The 17,498-nt window shown below is 38.4% G+C and overlaps 1 protein-coding gene across 3 annotated transcripts in view; it reads right to left on the bottom strand.

The window, feature by feature from the left end:
* Positions 1 to 542: 542 nt before the first annotated feature.
* The window catches only part of POLD3 (DNA polymerase delta 3, accessory subunit), a 50,273-nt gene continuing 33,317 nt past the window's right edge, over positions 543 to 17,498 (bottom strand). For all 3 annotated transcript variants that reach the window (XM_034933362.3, XM_055094654.2, XM_034933363.3), the window contains exons 9-12: positions 14,122 to 14,228; positions 8,586 to 8,698; positions 7,006 to 7,084; positions 543 to 2,716 (exon numbers count right to left, since the gene is read on the bottom strand). In XM_034933362.3, coding sequence (XP_034789253.2) covers positions 2,514 to 2,716; positions 7,006 to 7,084; positions 8,586 to 8,698; positions 14,122 to 14,228 — 502 coding nt within the window. In that variant the 3' untranslated portion in view covers positions 543 to 2,513. The remainder of the gene's footprint in view (positions 2,717 to 7,005; positions 7,085 to 8,585; positions 8,699 to 14,121; positions 14,229 to 17,498) is intronic.

Genomic DNA, 17,498 nt, shown 5'->3' with positions numbered 1-17,498 from the left:
AAATAGGACAACTATCTTCCCCTTTTTACTACATGTACAGCCAGAATGACTGAAGAATATACCACCTGGGTCGTATAACTGATAACATTTCAGGAAGTTGCTAGCTGATTACATCACTTATGACATCAGAAAGAAAGCCACCATTTTGTAGAGCGTGTATGTGACTGCCATCATGGACCGAATTCATGCTACATACACTTGACTTTAGTCTTGACACCCGTGGTAACTCATTTTAGTTTTATTTTGATAAAGAACTTGAGGCTGTGAAACTTGCCCACGGTCATACAGCTAGCAAGTGATGAAGCCAAACTAATACAATGTGCTAGATTTTCTTCTAGATGAACTAAAAAATGAGGTTGGCTGAAACTAACATTTCCCCAGTGCTGAAAAAAACGATGAAGGCAGCAAATAACTTGTTCATCTCAGACTATGGGTATGCAGTTTTAACAACATCAACTGAAAACCAGCCTTCTTCCCATTCAGAGCTTAAATAATTGCAACACTGTTACATCCATCAAATAAGAGACTCATCAGATACTCAGTTTGAAGCACTGTTTTAAAACAACTTCTCAAATTTATTTAACTCATGTGGTTAACATGGTATTGTATAAAAAGAAAAAAAAAACCACCACTCAATACTTACTAAGCCTTGCAGACAGCTCAGAGTTGAGGCAGCATATTGGGCATAGAGATCATAGGATTTGTATTATCCCTTGCAAGATGGAACTCCAACCAGCACCAGAATTTTCCAATTCAAATTCAGTTTTAGTCGAGACCCCAGCATAATTTTTAGAAAAAAGATTGGATTGTTGCTTTTCTTTTAATTTTCCATTCCTATTTAGACAAATGACCAGAGGCAATGACAAAAGTAACTGTTTAAAAGGGACTTCTCTCCAGAAGTTTTTTCTAAAGGTTTAAGTCCAGGCTTTCCATCCTTCTCTCCATCCTTTTTCATTTTAAAAAGAAGGGTTTTGGAATATGTCAACCTTTACTCAGCTTGCTATACAAAGGCACTGCTTTAGTCCTAGACATAATGCCAGGACTCATCTCCCAAACTTCTGGTCTTAATCAAGTTCATGCTTGGTTGCTAAAGAAGCTCATGTTAATCCCGAAGTCAGCACAATCCCAACCTTAAAAAGCAGACAGCTGATTGCATCACTTACGACATACACCATCTTGAGGCAGAAGAAGCCAGTCAGACACCCCTTGTCTGCTACGTGTGAGACACATCAGCAGTTGAGCCTGACCCCTTCCGCAGAGCTCACTGTGCAAAATCACCAGCACACCACTGCGATCCACTGAGCTCACCGCCTGTCCAGCCATAATGGAAGTCACTTGAAGGTTATCATTGTAATAGATGATTTTCCATAAGTAACTAATAAAAATGTTTTCTTTGATGTTTAGACCTACTAACAATTCAGTCTCTCCCTCTCCATCCTCTCTTAGGGAGCCTGTACTTTTAAGCAAATAGGGAAGCTAAAAATACAAAGGAGCAACATCCATTTATAAATAAATGTGTGCCTTATCTTCCTCACTAACTTCCTGGAAAAGTGCTGTTTTTGAATATTCTGTTTTCTTAAGGAGAAATTTTTTGTAAATGTAGCACACTGTATATAGGAAGGGATTTCTCTTTTTAGTCTTTATCTCATTGTACGGGTTTCACTCTCTAGGTATTGAGAGTGGGGGAGGAGGGGATCAACAAACCGCAAAGAGCAGCATAAAGCACACCCCGTGTCAGCAGCACGGCAGCTCCTCCAATATCGTCAATGCTGACTCGAGGTAATTTCTGGTGGAGTTGAACACATCATTAAATTTCTATTTGTGTTCTGCCTGAGGCTTTTCCCTAACCACTAATTGCGAGTGAAGGTCCCAGAGAGCTTTTGTGAAAGGAACAGAACACAAGCCATGTCCTGGTCTGTAGCCAGGTGTCCGTGTACTGCATAATGGAGGAAGAGGATTACAGGGAGATTTTCACTTCAGCCTTTAGTCCAACCAAAACTTAAAAGACTTACAGAGAACAGCCTCAGGAGGTTAGGGGACAGAAGTGTGGTACTGCAGGAAGACAAGAGGGGTAAACGTATCCAGCAGAATGTAAGGATAAGAAACACCCACATGAATTCTTAGAATACAGAGGAACAAGAAGGAATAATTCCTGTGCCATATGCGGACCAGGGCATAGGGTGAGTGGGGCACAGTGGATTAGCCACTAAATGGCTTCAGTGAGAATTCTGAAAACTGTTCCAGTATAATTTTGGAATAAATCCTTCTCCTGGACAGGTCAAAGATTGTGCTTTTTAAATGTCATTAGAAGGTAACAGCTTTTTGCCTCCTGCTTCCAGATGATTTCCTTTTGGTTAAAAACCAGAAGTAGTATAAACCTCACAGGATGAAAGAACAGTCTTTTGATACAGGTGAGGTGGAGATCTAGATGAACTTACATAGTAAGTGAGGAGTACATTTCTTGGTCTTCTCCCTTGACCACTCCAAGTCTCTGATCTACCAGAGATGGCAGTTTATTTCCTCTGGAAGAAGCCAGTAATGGACACCTGTCTGTTGGCTTTGCCCAGAGCAGCAGTCCCTTTCTTGGGGACCTTTCGTTCCTCTCTGGGTTCTTTTTTCACAGTCATGGCAGGGGGTCTGTGTACTGAGGATGTCTTCATCTTAAGCTCCTCTTCACTATCTGTGCAGGATTCACTCTCGTAGACTTTTTCAGTCACTGGTAGGATGAGAAAAAAATGGAACATGGGTGGGCTGAATCATTTACTCTATCAACAAAATGGGATGTCTTGCTAACCCCAATCATTTCAGACTCTGATCAAGGCAAATATGCTTACTTAGGACTGAATCTTTCTCCCACTGGGAGATCAGATCTAGCCTAAGGTAGGAACTATGTGGGATCCTGAGCTCACACAGTCTCTATTTGATGCTTAGAATTAACATTCACTTTTCTCCCTCACAGCTATATCCCATGCCTTTAAATGGCCCTTTATCAGTGAATTGCCTAAATCCTTTATTTGGGTCCTGGCCTATGCTAGCTAACTTCCTGAATTCTATATCTGAATTGTCTATATCTCAAACACTTACTTCTAACTCCATGCTTTGACTGGCTTCTTAAGTATCACCTCTCTGACCTACAATGCCTGCCTATTCCCATTACTGGTCTTAAACTGCTGGCCTATCTGCCTGCCTCCATTCTGTTTAGCCAAGGTCACCATGGACCCTCCTGTCTAGCTCTATCCTGATGCCACCCACTCTCTGCACATCCTAGGTACAGAGAATTGAAGATTAGTTACTCAACTGTTCGGTTCTTAGTTCTTAATGGCTGCAAATTAACCCAAAATTTAGTAGTAGTCTGTATCATGAAGGTTAACTATCTCAAGCAAATGCTATTGGATGACACACGTGTTAAAGGAATGACAGTGATAAATTGAGAAACAAAGTTACCAGTTTTCTTACTCCCTATCAGCCGAAGGCATAAATTGCTTTTCCCCTGCTATTAAAACTCACTGAACCCTTCCCAAGGGAAACTTGGAAAAGAACTATAACAGTAAGCAGTCATTACGAGCAAGCCCCAAAGGACACAGGCACAGATAGTGGCTTCCAGCCATGACGTCACATAACCGAGGAGGATCTACACTACTGCAACACATATACCAACCACAAGAAACAGCATGCCACCTTTCTGTAATTTTAGAGAGCTGTGGCAGCTGTATAACCAATGCTATCTAAATTCTTTCTCAGCCTTCCTGGTTGCAGCAAGCGATAGAGAAACATTGAAGGAAAAGAGCCCGTTCTTAGCTGAAAAGCGTAACCTAATATGCATAATAAATGCTCAAATGATTAAAGTAAAAGGTTTTTTTTTCCATTAAAGAACAATGACAGTCTTGAGCTTTTATTGATAATTCTTTCTAATAAAATATATCAAATTGTTCTAGAGGCATAAGCTTTGGAATCAAATGTATGTGTGTCCCAATACCTACTCTGCTACTTAAGATATCATCTCAAACTTTACTGTGCATCAGAACCACCTGGAGGGCTTGTTAAAACATAGATTGCCAGATTCTGTTTCCCAAGTTTCAGGCTCAGCAGATCTGGGGTGGGACCTGAGAATTTGCTTCTCTAACATGCTCCCAGATAATGTTGATGCTGCTGGTCTGGGGACCACACTCTGGGAATTAATGTTCTCTCCTTCCTTGTTTTAAATGTTGAAGTGCAATTGCCACTGGAGCATTCCGTCCCTCTTATCCAGCTAATCCCATTAAGGCTGCATAATCAACAATCCCTTCCCAGAGAGTTCCCAGAGTTTGTCTTTAATTTTGTAAGAGCCCAGAATTCACTTTGATGTTCACTTAGAGGATAAAAAATACTGATAAACTTTAGATATATATTAAGTATTCTGAAAGGCCTTACTACTCAAATTGTGCTCCGCACACCAGAGGCAACGGAATCTCCCATGAGCTTATTAGGAATGCACTCTCAGTTCCCACTCCTGGCCTACTGATGCAGAATTTCAATTTTAGCAAGATCTTCAAGTAATGCACATAGCCGGCAAAGTTTGAGAAATGTTGCTCTAAGATAATTAGAGAATTCCCATGGCATACCTATTCGTTCAGCAATTAGACCCCAGAACACCACCTCCATCTCACATGCATCTTCAAAAGCATTATGTAACTGAATTAATGGGACAAAATTACGAGCTGTTATTTATTCAATATCTTAAATTAGAAAAGTCTGAAGAGCCATCTACAGATACAGAAAGGAAATTACTTTCTACTAGTTGGTGGTATAAGACTTTGCTCCTTCATAAGCTATATTCTGTACTCAAATGGCAGCATGTCTACATTATACTTCAGCATCAATTAGCTCATTATTTCATTACTTATTAATGAAATCAATGGCTGTCTCATTGCCAATTTTGTGTGAGACATTGCTCGGGGGAGTTAAAAAACAGGGCAGCACCAACAAAATTTCTTTAGCAGCATATTCAGTATACTGTAAGAACTAAAAGGAATATTTCTATATTCAAAGCTGTAGCTACCGCAAACCCCAGAAAAAAGGAGGTCTCCATTAAAAATATAGAGCCTTTATTTTAGCTGAACAACATGCCACTTTTCTGGGTTGCCATTAAAAAAAGGCAAACAAACCTGGTTTTCGTGGGTAACATCAGATTTCTTTTCCACTTAACTGCTTTGCTCTTAGAAACCCATTCCCTTGTCCAGAAGTCTACTCCAAACTTATCTCAGGGGCCCAACTACCCAGTTTCTGCTGCAAACTCACAAAGAGAGAAAGATGAGCTTTCTAAACCCATAGAACAAATCTGATCCAGCACAGGACAGGGCAAGGCCCCTATGCTGGTACATTTGGAACAGTCTGAGCAGAGAGAGGAAAGCAGAACTCCTTTGTTGGTAACCAAAGCCAAGATTCATTAGGTTGAGCTTGGACCAAAAACCTTTAAAAAAAAAAAAAAAGTGCAATGTGAGCACAGTTTTCACTGCTGCATCCAAGACTCTTAACAGTCCTGTCTGGAAACAGGAGTGCAAAAAAGTCCACATCACACACCTGGCAAAAACTCGAGTACTATATTTTAAACAAAGCAATAAATAATTACCCACAAATTCCCAATGAACTCTCACTCTCACAAAGACATTTGACTTTTTTCTTTTGGGGCAGAAAGAGGAGGAAAAAACTGGCACCAATGCTTTTGTCCTCTTAAATTTAAAAAATACACTGTTGAATTAAGAAATTCAACAGTAAACACATATATTATCACCCATGGCCAAACCAAGAGGCTTGAAAATGGCAACTATTAAAAGACTGAAAGCCAAAAAAAAAAAAAAAAAAGGAAGAAAAAGAAAAAAAAACCCATTCAAAGTCCAGAATTCACAGGTTCACAAGAAATTTGGCACTGAAAAGACAGAATTTCCACACGTAAAGAATTTTACTCCCCAATCACATGTTACAATTAAAATGGCAGAGGCCTTTTCAGAGGACTGGGAGGTGGGGAATAGTGGGACAGGGAGCACAGATGACAAAATGTCTTCACTAGTTTTAAGAACCTGGAAAGGTTGATTCTTCAGAGCCAATCTTTTCAAAACAAGTCCGAACTAGGAAAAAAAAAAAATCAGTAACAGGGAAAATAATCTTCTCTGAAGATCCAAGCTGTAGCAGGTGCCACAAAAGGCAAAATGACAACCATGGGCTATCCAACTAACAAAGGTAAGAGCCTAAACCCACAACTCTTTTCAAACACGAAAATACAGTACCAGGATCTGAGCATCCCATCAAACCTCAAGTGCTAAATCTTAAAAGCTCCACAGAAGTCTAGTTTGATTATGGAAAGGGTAGAAGAAGCTAAAACATGGCTGAAGAACTAGCCAATGACTCAAAGCCTGAACTCTAATTCCTCCCTAGGCCTTCATAACAAGCACATGCTTTTACCTAACATGGCTTACAAATAGGAAACATAAAGGAAGCAATCTCGATGAGTCATACCCTTCTGAAGAACAAATGGAACCAAATACCAAAGATGACTCTTGATTACAGTCTAATCATCTGTAGCTTCTTTTCCACTGTTCAAATTTATAAAAACAAATATTCTAGAAAAAAAAAAAAGCTTCTCAATGTCTATGATAACATCTTAAGCCCGTACTGTGGTTTCCATCTTGTTTTTGGATATATTTATGCCACCTGAATCTTCATAACAACTGCACATTTAGGCAAAATGGATATTCCATAGATAAGAAACTCTTCACCAGGGACGACATAACTTTTAGCCAAGATCTCAGTGCTTATTTTTATAGTCTATGACCTAAACAAGAACCTAGGTGTTCTGACTTACACTCTGCTACACAAAGTGTATGCCATAGACAAACAGCATCAGTACCACTTGGGGATGATTCACATGTAAATTAAAGTTTGAGATGTACCTGTTCTAAAAGGGATTATGGTGCCTCTGTGGTAATAAGAGATTCTCTCTCTGGATTTGGAGCCAAATATTTGTCTTACCTATGCAGCCTTCCCCATCCACATAAGTTTTAGATTTTAGTACGCGTTTTCGTTTTCTTTTGTTTTCTCCACTTGAGCTCTAAAAGATCAGAGGATACAATGTTAAGCTGGATCAATTATGTTATACAGAAAAATAACAAAAGCTTTTAAATCTATACTAATCACTCTCCAATACTCCATTATGATAAAAAGTAGAAAGAGAAACTCTACATTAGTTTTAGAGAACCAACCCCATCACACAGACAAGTTACGCCCACTATATACACAGGCTTGATACTTCATTGTTCATAAGAAGGAAAGTAGCATGCTGAAGAAAGAACTGTGTTCTGTTCATTCAGTCAATAAACTATTGTTGGGTAGTGCAGGCAGCATGGTTAAAAAGACATATAGGATAAGGACCTTAGTGGAGGAGAGAGATAAGGAAAGCAGACCACTGCAATACAGTGTAGTGAGGGCTAAGGCAGATATTATGGGAGTACACAGGGATGGCCCCTAAACCACACCAGGGATTTCTGTGGCATATGCCCTTGCTGTAGATACTTGCTATGTCAGCCTTCACATTTCTTGTCTTCTTTTTTTGTTTGTTTGTTTTTTAGAGACAAGTTCTCGCTCTGTTGCCCAGGCTGGAGTGCAGAAGTGCAATCATAACTCACTGCAATAGTCCAACTCCTGGGCTCAAATGATCATCCTGCCTCAGCCTCCCAAGTAGCTGAAACTCAAAGGCATGTGCCACCATGCCCAGATATTTTTAAAGTAGAGACAAGGTCTCCCTGTGTTGCCCAGGTCTCAAACTCCTGGACTCAGGCATTCTGCCCACCTCAGCCTTCCAAAGTGCTGGGATTACAGGTGTGAGCCAACACGCCTGGCCAGCCTTGACACTTCAACATTATAGCTATCTAATTTAGTCTCAAAATAGGTATTACTAGTATCAACTTCCTTTTATCTCCACTGGTCTCTTTCATCCCATTTTCTCTTCAGCTAATGAGGAAATCAGCGTAAGATTTAAATGATGGTCTTAACACAATGAATTAAGAAAAACTAACAGCCACAAAGGAAAAAAAAATTGTCAGCGACTATTTTTTCAACTCTTCATTATCTACACTAATAGATGTAGATAAGATGCAGCTGAAGAGCGTTCAAAGCTGTATTTCCCCTTTGGTTGACAGTTTTCCCATCCAGCCCTTTTCCAGAATTGCTTCTGAAGAGCAACAAACGTGTGTTAAGTTGTTTGTTCCCCTCTGTCTTTCACGTGTTGCTCTGATGCAGGGGGGATCTCTTTTTACACCATTCTAACAGGAGCTGTACAGCACAGCAGAGATGCTGAAGGTCATGAAAACAGAACAGCTCCCAGGTTCCACCTCTGCAACGTTCCTGAGACTATACCCACTAGCAAAATCTCCCTTCAGGTAAGAATGGAGGGAACGCCCATTCTGTACAACCTGTAGGAGAGCAGAATGAGACAAGAGCCATCTACTGGCATTTGTGAAGTATACAGCAAGGGAACTAATTTAGCATAGTGGTTGTAGGTCCTTAAGACACAAAGGATACATGGACATGCAAGAATCCCAGTATAATTTTACCTTGACAGAAGGAGGTTCAGGCTCAGTCTTTGGCACTGGTTCAAGAGGTGGAGACGGAGGAGGAAGTGGGGATGGTGACTCAGCTTCATAAGCCCCAGGAGAGTCTGAGAAGACTGAAATAATGAAACAGACTTAGATCAGAGAACTACAAGCACTATCTGGTATAAAGCCTTCTCCATTGGTTCTCTAAATTGACATGTCCAGCAAAGGGGATTTAGCAAGCAGTAATTCATGACAACCAAGAACTCTGTAGTTATATAGTTATCTTTAAAATACATATTTTATGAATTTTATACAAATAAAATCAGAGAATCAAGAATTATTACAGCCGGAAGTATCTTAGCTAAATGTTTTCTTTTATAGCTAGTCAGGTTATGAAGTTGGTTTACAAATATCCACTCATTGCCTTTCATATGCCACGTATTTCACTTTATTCTTACAACAACTCTAAGAGACAGATTTTCTTATTTGCACATTACAGTAAATAGAGGTTCAGAGGGGTTCCTAAACTTGCCAAGGTCACACAGCTTATAACTGAGACAGGAGGTTTTAAGCCTAAGTCAATCCAATTCTACAGCCTTGCTATTCCAACTATCCCATGCCGCCTTACCATTGAGGACATTATCTCTCAAGATCTATGTGGAGATAATCCTCAGGTTATAACAAATGTTCCATGCCAGAGTCTTTCACTGTGACCTAAGGGTTACTTTTAATCACCTGAGATGTTTGTTAGACTGAAAATTTCCAGCTGATGTTAACAGTATAAACTTGGAGGTGGGTGAAGTCATCTTTTAAACAATTATCATTATTTAAACTCTAACAACTAGGACCTACTTAATATTTTGCATATTTCTAGTGACTGCTTCACTGATAAGGTTTGTTCTGCTACAGTGAGGTTAACAGGAAAGAACACTTTTAGGAAAAATGGCCGGGCGCGGTGGCTCACGCCTGTAATCCCAGCTCTCAGGGAGGCTAAGAGGCGGGAGGATAGCTTGAGCCCAGGAGTTCGAGACCTGCCTGGGCAATATAGTGAGACCCCGTTCTCCAGAAAAAGGAAAAAAAAAAAAAAAAAAAAAAAAACAGAAAAAAATACTGCTGTGGAAGTGGCATCACCCAAGAAATGAGCACCACCAGAGGGATCCCATCATTTCTCAACAATTGCAGAATTGGTGGTCTTAGTAAACAGCCCATGAGAGGGGAAATAAAAATCCTCAACTGACCTATTACTCAATCACCACAAAGAAAGTGGTGGTCAGGGGACCGGGTAGCAACTTAGCCTCACCTGCTCCCTGAATCTCCTGGCTGTATTCAAATTCTTAACACAAGTCTTGGATCTGAAATTCTCCCAACTGATTAGGTCAGTGTTAAAATTTATGACAGTGAAGAGTTCAAGGCCAAATGGCCTAAAGAGGTGAAGCAGAACAAGAGCCAGAAAGAACAACAAATTACACACTTTAAGTATAAAATGGGCCCCCAAAACTTTATAAGCTCTGGGAAACAAGAGAGAGAAACATAAAAGGAAAGCAGTCCGGCTATTAGCCAGCTCTGGGAGGCTAGAACATGATGGGAGCTCAGGCAAGAGAAAAGTCAAACCCCAGAAGCAAGCCTCCATTGTTCTGAAGGAACAGCTATGAAGAAAGCTGGGCCACAATGGTAGATGTGTTATAATGGGAGGAGGAAAATTTAGGCAATGAGGAAGCCAAAGGAATTTTGAGACTCACAGTAATAAACTTAGGCGTTCTTATTCTATTTCCAGTTCTGAAACCAGTTGACTCAACCAAAGAAAACAATCCTAGTGACACCCTCTAAGACCTCTCTCACAGCACAGTAGGCAAATGTTTATCTAGATCCCCACTCTAGACTCTAAGCTCCAAAAAGGCAGAGACACCACGATTTCCCTGGCATAAACATAGAGTAACTCTGTGTGTGTGTGTGTGTGTGTGTGTGTGTGTGTGTGTGTGTGTGTGTGTGTGTGTGTGTGTATTTACTTAAATAAAGGAAAACCACCACTTTCTGAACTAAATTTGGGATGAGGAACATCCAGGTCAAGGAAGACAACATATATCTCTCTCTTCCTTCCACACACTCCCTGAGAGAAACACTGTTGATAATAAATGAGTAAAACATTATAACTCCCCCAAACAGGGAAGAGAATAGTAGAGTCAAGAGTCCTTAACGATTAAGAAATTTCAACAAATCCATGGAAGGTGGAAGGCAGATGGGAGAAAGTTGACAAAAGAAGCATCAGTCAAATTAGATGAGCCAGAGAGTAGAGATTATTATCTATTATAAAACTTCTATTTTTATCTGACTTTTAAAATTGTAAATATCTACTGCTTTGTTTAAACTTGCCGCCATTCATGTACTAGAATATATGTCTGTCTGCCTTAGTCTTTACCAAGCCAAACATCCCCACTCAATACATTTTTACTGACACAGACATAAAGAATGTCCAATGCACTGGTGTATTTTAAACAGATTTGTAGCCAATCTGCAGCTCTTCAAGCAAAAGGTAAGTAATGAAATATCACTTATTCCAGGAAAGCAACCTTTGTTGGGACAGAATAAAAACTGCAATGAAACTAATTTCAGAGATCCAGTGTGTCAAAGAGTTCTCTGGCAGAGACAGGTAATTAGAATTCCTGGAAACCATTCACAGCTTCCTAGGACTATTTTTTAAAAATACCTACCTTTACCTAAAAATGGGGATCATTTGCTTAACATTCTCCATAAGCAACTTGCAAGGACTGAAAATATTAGCAAAGACTTAACTATATCAGTTAAAACTACATTTCTTCCTAGCAATGTAGATGTTATTATTAATGTTATTTCTTTCTGGGTCTGGCCTCTTTTTTTGCTTTAAAAAGAGAGTATATAGTACTACAGGTGCTTATGACCCCGCAGGGGTAAAAGAGAAAGGAACAGTCCCTTGCATAGAAAGTTACAAACAGAAGTGGAGGGGAATTTTCTGAAAAAACTGAAGGTACTTGCAAGTATGGGCACCTCAGCAGGAAGAGTAGAGTGAGTAATAAGAAAACTATCTCAACTTGTTTCCAGACACAGGTAAAAGAAAAAAACAGGACGGGCGCAGTGGCTCACGCCTGTAATTCCAGCACTTTGAGAGGCCGAGGTGGGTGGATCACGGGGTCAGGAGTTCAAGACCAGCGTGGCCAACATGGTGAAACCCCATCTCTACTAAAAATACAAACATTAGCTGGGCGTGGTAGTAGGCACCTGTAATCCTGGCTACTCAGGAGGCTGAGGCAGAGAATCGCTTGAACCCGGGAGACGGAGGTTGCAGTGAGCCGAGATCGCATCGCACCACCGCACTCCAGCCTGGGCGACAGAGCAAGACTCCGTCTCAAAAAAAAAAAAAAAAAAGACAAGACAAAACAAAAGAAAACCATGTACCAAGCACTGTCTTGGCACTTCTGACACATCATCTTATTTCATGTTCATAAAAAGCCTATACCATCTGTGATAAAAATCCCCATTTTAGAGATGCAAAAACAAGGAATTAAACAAGTTAACTAATCTGCTTAAAGTCACACAATAAGTGGTCACGGTAAAATTTAAACCCAGGTCTGCCTGACTCCAAAGTTCTTGTATTTTCTCTACTCCTGCTGTTCCTTTTCTAACTTCTGGCTGAAGACAGCATATTGAACTAATATGACATATTCAGTGTAACAGAAATAAAGCAATAATAAGTTAAAGACTGTGTAAAGGTTGAAAATAAAATCCCACTGGCTTTGATACAAAGATGAAATTTAAGAATAAAATGGCAGAGGTTTATAAATTTAGTCAGATGCCAAAAATTATCTTTGCCAGAGGAAAAAAATCTAAGAGCTTCTGCTGTATATCATCTGTTATTATAGGCTGTGCACCTCTATTGCATTTCTTCACATTCCTTTCAAAACTAAATAACCCCACTCACATTTCTAATCACCCAACAGTATTATTTTTGTAGGCTACAGATCAGAACTATAGGGAATATTTCAGAAGGATATAATGAGTGCTCAACCAACCATAGTCATTCCTTAACTTAGAACTGATTCCTTTACTAATACTAGAGTATCTAGTTGATAGCTTCAAAGACCTTTCCACAATCTTCCCAAGGTCTTTTACTGATTGGAAATAGGGAAGACTGTTCCAATTAGCACCTATTCCTACATTTACTTCCTAATTATTTTCCCATGTGTCTACATGGAGTTGTTCCTTTCAGCAGCCTTGGCCAAAGCATTTTGATAAATGACAATGGAATGAAAATACAGCATTTGCCTCTCTGGGATGCTCACGTGTCTTACTCCTACCCATTCTAAAGAGCCACTAAAACCCACAGAAGGACATCGTACCTCTCACAGGATATCACAGGCTGTAATTCTAAACACATAGCATGAATGGTAGAATCTAAATCCACAGAAGTGTCAAAGATGCTACACCTCTATCACAGATTCAGCTTCCTGCTACTATTTCTTGGGTCTGTTCATTTCTTTTGCATTACTGTCATCTGTATATATAATTTGTTTTTTTTTCACTCACTTGTATAGCTGAGCTAATATCCTTTTTTCGGAAGCCTCTCTTACCATTTTCAATTCCTCTTAGAGTAGTTTCTGGAAAAAGCAGAATCTTACAAGTTTCAGAATCTTACAAGTTTGTCCTTTGATAGCTCAGTAGGTTCCTTTTTCGCATTCATTATTCTTCTTTACTCTCCCTTTTAGTATCTGTTTGTGTTTGTCTCTGCATCTTTATGTGATGCTGAAATCCTTTGGACTAGATTTCCCCTCATTACTTAAAATGTTTTATACCCATTATGCCATGAATTCATGGACAATTGATTAGAGCAGTTCAAACTTTTCACCACTATGTCTCAAAGTGGGCTTTTCAAGGTAGAGTCGTCCAGCATATCAGTTCAACCCATTTAACTTTCTTTTTAACCTCCTTCTTTTTCTATATACTTTATACAATTTGGGGCAAGATCTTGGCTCTTCAAAATACTTGATATTTTTTTAAAAGCATATTAATGTTCCCGGTAAGACTCTTGCCCTTATGAGGTTTGCTTATCTTACAACATTGCCCACAGCCTAAAACTAGAAGGGTCCACAGTGTCATTCCCTTCTAACAATGACACTGTAGGTTATTCCAGTTAACCCTAGTTTTACCTGTGTGGACCACCACCAGTAATACCCTGGCTGCCTAGAACGTCACAACTCTTAAAAGATTCACATGAAGGTAGCTAAAGGAATATCGTCCCCTTAAAAGTAAAAAAAAAAAAAAAAAAGGAAAGAAAAAGTCTTAGATAGTATGTATAATAATAATTCTTATCCTCTTTCCTTCTGTGTTATTTTGACAAATTTCCAAAAGATCATGGTTCTAGTCAAAAGGCTAATGCAGATTTCAAACAGAAAGAGGTGTTATGGTGTCTCTTAATGCTAGAATTACTACTCTCATTGTGATCCTTAATCCATTACTTTTTTAGCTCCTTGAACATTGAAAGTAAAATTGATCCCCCTAACCCAAAATGAATGGTAATGCCCACCTTCATCTTCACTGCTATCAGATTCAGGAAGTTTGATTCTTCTCCTCTTTTTCCTCATGTTTTCAGTTTCCTTTGTCTCATCATCAGATAATGCTACTCGCTTCCCCCTGTTGCCATCCAGAAATAAATTAAGCGTGTTACACAGAACAAAAATGTAAGTATTCACATGCTCTTATGGGTTTTGCTTTATAACTCGTGGTCTTAATTCCAGAGGGTAGAAAAGGACGGCCAAATAGTCCAAGAAGGACTCTTGTTAAGGATACTCTGCTAACTGACCACAACTAGGTCACTTCATGAGGTGACTTGAATAAAAAAGTTCTAGAGTTCTCTAGAGACTGCTGGAAGCTACAACCAGGTTATCAAGAATCTTTCCAAATTCCTTCTTACTTCCCTGATTGGCCTTTCAATTATCCAACAAGCATTTAAATAAGCAGCTACTACATACATACAAGGCTCTTTGCTAGCCATTGAGAATGCAACAATACAGAAGAAAATACTGTTTTCAAGAAGCTCTGGCAAACACCACTGGCTATAAGGCAATGTGGTAGATTTAACTGGACAAATAAAATGTTATGGAATATAATTCATATTTGGAAAACTTAAAAGCTAAGTAGAAGTTCATCATGTAGAAAGGGGAAACATATTTTAAAGAGAAAGAACAATATGAGCAAAGGCAGAGATATCCTTTTAAGGTGATTCTAATGACATAATAATAAAAAAAAAATCCTAGACTCCATCATGACATTATTTAGCTCCTCTGGATGAATGGATACTCCATCACACTCCTCATGCAACCAACAAGTAATTTATCAAAGGCCTACTGAATGTTAGAGAAACAAATATATACAAGACATAATCTTTGCCATCAAGTACCTTATGTCCTATATAACTTTAAATACCAACTTTCCTTTCTACCTTGAACTAGAAAAAGAACAATTAAACCCAAAGTAAAAGGAAACAATAAAGATAAGAGCAGAAAACAATGAGATAAAAAATAAGAGAAAATTAACAAAGCCAAAGTTGTTATTTTTGGGAGATTAATTTTATTAATAAGCCTTTTATAAAACCCATTTTGAAAACAGAAAAATATAAATTATCAATCAGGAATGAAACAGTAAAGAAATCTGTATCGAGTACAGGTTCTACAAACTCGAAGAATAAAGTTATATAATGAACAGGTTTATGCCAATAAACTCAACAATTTAGATCAAATTTTGACTGAGTTTTAAAAACACAACTCAGTCAAAACTGATCCAAGAAGAACTAGAGAATTTGAACAGCTCTAGTTAAATCAAATTCACAATAAAAACCTTTCCCACAAATAAAATCCAGCCCTGGATTCACTGGTAAATTTTATTAAACATTTGAAAAATATACACGTATATATAAACTCCTTCAGAAAACAGAGGAAACTTCTCCCAACTGCGGTCATGGATCACTTAATGACAGGGACATATTTTGAGAAATGCATTGTTAGGTGATTTCACTGTGTGAACATCACAGAGTATACTCACACAAACCTAGATGGTATAGTCTATGCTCCTAGGCTACAAACCTGTACATCATTGTTACTGTACTCAATACTGTAGGCAACTGTAACACAACGGTATTTGTGTATTTAAACATCTAAAAAGAGAAAAGATACAGTAAAAATACTGTATAAAAAAGATTAAAAATGGTACACATGTATAGGGCACTTACCACGAATGGGGCTTTCAGTACTGAAAGTTGCTCTGGCTGAGTCAGTGAGTGAGTGGTGAGTGAATGTGAAGGCCCTAGGATGTTACTGTACACTACTGTAGACTTTATCAACACTGGATACTCAGGCAACACTAAATTTATTTTAAAATGTTTTTCTTTCTTCAATAATAAACAGCTTACTTTAACTTTATTTTCAATTTTATAACTTTTTGGCTCTTTTGTAATAACACAGCTTAAAACACAAAAAATTGTACAGCTGTACAAAAATATTTTCTTTATATCCCTATTCTATAGGCCTTTTTCTATTTTAAAAATTTTTTATTTACTTTTTAAACTTTTTTTGTTGAAAGCTAAGACCCAAACACACATTAGCCTTGGCCTACACAGGGTCAGGATCATCAATGATCATTGTCTTCCACCTCCACATTTTGTCCCACTGGAAGGTCTTCTTCAGGGGCAGTAACACACATGAAGCTGTCATCTCTTATGATAACAATGCCTTCTTTTGAAATATCTCCTAAGGGCTGCCTGAGGCTATTTTACAGTCAACTTTTTTTATAAGTAGAAAGAATACCCTCTAAAATGATAAAAAGTATAGTGCAGTAATTATAGTAGCATAGTCATTTTTATTATCAAGTATTATGTATATATAACTATTAATATATATGATATACTTTCACATGACTGGCAGCACAGTAGGTATATTTATACCAGCATCATCACAAACACGTGAGGAATGTGTTGCGCTACCATGTCATGACAGCTATGATGTCACTAGGCAATAGGAATTTTTCAGCTCCATTATAATCTTACGAGACCACTGTCATATATGCAGCCCATTGTTGACCCAAACATCGTTTGCAGCGCATGAGTAATCTTATGAAGTTAGCACAATTTTGACACAGCAACTTGATAAAGACATTACCAGAAAAGAATGTAACTGACCTGTAGACCTCATAAACACAGGCAACAAATGCTTAGTGTAATATTAACAAATCTAATCCAGCAATATATAAAAAAGTATAATACATCATAACCAAGTGGAGTTTATCCCAAGAACACAAGGTTGGCCTAACATTTTAAAATCAGTGTAATTCACCACATTAATAAAAACACCATCTGAGCATCCAATCAATTCAAAAAAGCATCTGTCCAAAATCAATACCCACTCATGGTAAAACCTCTTAGCAGACTTGGAACAGAAAACAACTTCCTCAATCTGGTTAAGGGCATCTATTAAAAATCTACATTTATCATCACATTTCGTAGTGAAATACTGAATGCATTGCTGGCAATAAGTATCAACAGTGAGTGACGTACCCATGGTTGTGGACATTTTAATCCATACAAGTCATATGTTCCTAGGCAGTGAGGCCCACTGGACAGAACTTTAACCCTCTAAAATTTCACCATTTTGTTGATGTTTTCAACGAGAGTAGTCCCAATCTTGTCACAAAAGTCGTCTTTCTAGGCCTATCAGTGTTGACAGTGTCCTTTAGAATTTCTTTCAGCAGACTAATTCTACCAACTATGAGGTAGTGTCTCCAATTCCTGGATCTAGTTTTAATAGCTTTATGTGCTTTTTATTTTCTTTTCTAATTACATTTTACCACTTGAAAAATAAACTCATTGATATAAAAAGAAAACAAAGAAGTTTTTCTCTTAAATTTGACTGG

Source organism: Pan paniscus, chromosome 9, assembly GCF_029289425.2.
Source record: "Pan paniscus chromosome 9, NHGRI_mPanPan1-v2.0_pri, whole genome shotgun sequence".
Lineage (NCBI taxonomy): Eukaryota > Metazoa > Chordata > Mammalia > Primates > Hominidae > Pan > Pan paniscus.
Note: the sequence above shows the minus strand (reverse complement) of the source record. Positions and strands in the feature narration are given on the sequence as shown.